Source organism: Camelina sativa, chromosome 4, assembly GCF_000633955.1.
Source record: "Camelina sativa cultivar DH55 chromosome 4, Cs, whole genome shotgun sequence".
NCBI lineage: Eukaryota > Viridiplantae > Streptophyta > Magnoliopsida > Brassicales > Brassicaceae > Camelina > Camelina sativa.
In genome coordinates this window covers 26197766-26200085 of record NC_025688.1, presented here as the reverse complement: position 1 = coordinate 26200085, position 2320 = coordinate 26197766, and the positions used below count along the sequence as shown (strand labels likewise).

The following is a 2320-nucleotide window of genomic DNA, read 5'->3' as shown; positions in this document are numbered from 1 at the left end:
ATATTATGAGAGCATGTCTCATACTCCATAATATGATTGTCGAAGATGAACGAGATTTATACACACTCTATGACGAACAAGAATTTCAACAAGAAGATGGAACCGGAACTACTCCAGATCTTACGTTTTCAGTAAATATGCTTCAAATCTTGAGAGTTTAGGTGATGGCCATACAATAATTCGTGATAGACAAGCACATCACGAATTAAAGGAGGATTTGATTGAGAATATATAGAATAAATTTGGACATTAAACTATGTATTAATTAAATAAAATGTTTGTGTGCTTTAATTAATTAAGTAATATGTTTGTTTGTTTGTTTTTTTAATTTTATTTACAATGTTTTTTTGTTTCATAAAAATTTAGTATTGTATTTTGAATTTTAGTAAAAGTTTTTTAAGTTTGTAATTTAGATGTTATTTTTTAAAGTTTTTATAATTGTAATATGTTTAAGATTATTATATTATTAAATCTTATGATCTTAAACATGTTCTCCCAATAACAAATTTTTTAACAAAAGATCTTAACTAATGCTTTTACATTATTTTCATAATATTTTAACTCTAAGAACACCCAAAAGTGTTCCCCTGATGAGGATGCCCTAATAAGCTCATAAAATTGAGATTTTTTCCTGTATTTGATGAGGTAATGCAAGTTAATTTAAACTTTCAGTATTTAATACTGAGTTTACATGATATAATTACCTATTTTCAAGATTTGTTGAGACAAAATACAATTGGTTTGGTTTTTAATTCAAGTTAATCTGACTGAGTGATGGTTGACTTGCACACAGCTTGATTGAAAGGAGAAAGTAAAATCTAAATCCAGTAGCAGAAAGCTCATAAGGAAAAAGAGAGTCAAAACAGGTTAATGAGAACAAAGTTAGAGATTAATTCGAATTGTGACAAAACATATCTTCTTTTTTTTTCCAACTGAGTTTGTGATATCAAAGAAAAAAGGCAAGAGAAGAGAAAGAAGGAAGTATAAAGTTCACTACTTGATAGTTGCTTTGGGGATGCTGGAAGTGCAAGGTCCAGCTGAGGTCATAAATGGTATGCCTTTGTATGTGGCTACGCCATTTTCATCAGTGTAGAGACCCTGCAATTGCGTGTGATTAACCATAGTTCCCATGAGATTAGATGCTTATGTATAATCATGCAAACACAGTACTCAGCATGTTAGGTTTGTTAAAGTCTGGAACCTAACAAAGGGCATAAAGTACATACCGGTGTTATCTTCTCTAGTTGCTTCTTTTTCGGGTTTAGTACATCTTCTGGCTTTCCTTCAATCCTAGATACAAATTACGAACAAGTTTTCTTGAGTTTGCGATAAACAGGAAAAACAAGGAAAAGGAAAGATCATATGAATTTAATGGCTGAAGGGGAAACATGCACGGAAAGCAATCAAAGAAGTTCAATGTTATATCGTTAACATGAATATACCCTGCAAATGAAACACGCTCTCCTGGTTTAGCCCCAGCAGGTGGCAGCAACGGTTCTACCACCGAGTGATCTTCACTTGAAGCACACAGAACCTGTGGCAAAGAAACAAAAAACATAGAAGAAGAGCAATCGTGAGAGTGTGGCAATATATTGATCGTTGATGAACTGGATTGGAGGCGGATAGAAGAAGAAACTATAAATTATTACCAGTCCTTGTGACATTACATCTCTTAGCTTTCCAGGTTTGACATTTGTGATGAGCGCAACAAGGCGATTCTTCATCATCATAACACAGCAATCAAAAAACCATAGATTAGTAACTTTAAATTTCAAGAACCGGACCAATCTAAATGATACACCAAATTTCTTTTAGTATTTTGTAAATCAAGGCATCACTATACCGTTAGATCATCGGGATTGCAAAACTTTGCTAAGCCACTAACTACTTGCCTCACTTTGTCCTCCCCGACATCTATTTCTTCAACCAGCAAACTGCATTACACATAAGACAAGTCTCCTAACAAATTAGAAGACGATCAATACAAATTTTAACACAGCAATAATATTGAAATGTTTTGACCACAAACCTATCTGCTGATGGGTGCTTCCATGCTTTGCGAATTAGACCGACTTGGATATCAAGCAAACTGACACTAAGCTCCGCGTCTTTTTTAGCTGGTTCTGTTTCAGCGGGTTTCTTCTTTTCTTTTTTGGCATCCTTCTCTGTTGTCGCCTTTTTCTTTGGTTCCTAAACACACACAAAAAAAAAACAAAAAGAGGAAACATCAGATTCTACAATATAAATAGATAGACTCACAGTCTAATAAATCCAACTTAAAAGTTAAAAGTAGTACCTCAGGCTCAGTTTTCTTTGTGAT

The 2320-nt window shown here is 33.5% G+C and overlaps 1 protein-coding gene across 2 annotated transcripts in view; it reads right to left on the bottom strand.

Moving 5' to 3' along the window:
- The window catches only part of LOC104782550 (aminoacyl tRNA synthase complex-interacting multifunctional protein 1), a 5410-nt gene continuing 3888 nt past the window's right edge, over positions 799-2320 (bottom strand). For both annotated transcript variants that reach the window (XM_010507516.2, XM_010507515.2), the window contains 2 exons: positions 1227-1290; positions 799-1098 (listed from right to left, as the gene is read on the bottom strand). In XM_010507516.2, coding sequence (XP_010505818.1) covers positions 994-1098; positions 1227-1290 — 169 coding nt within the window. In that variant the 3' untranslated portion in view covers positions 799-993. The remainder of the gene's footprint in view (positions 1099-1226; positions 1291-2320) is intronic.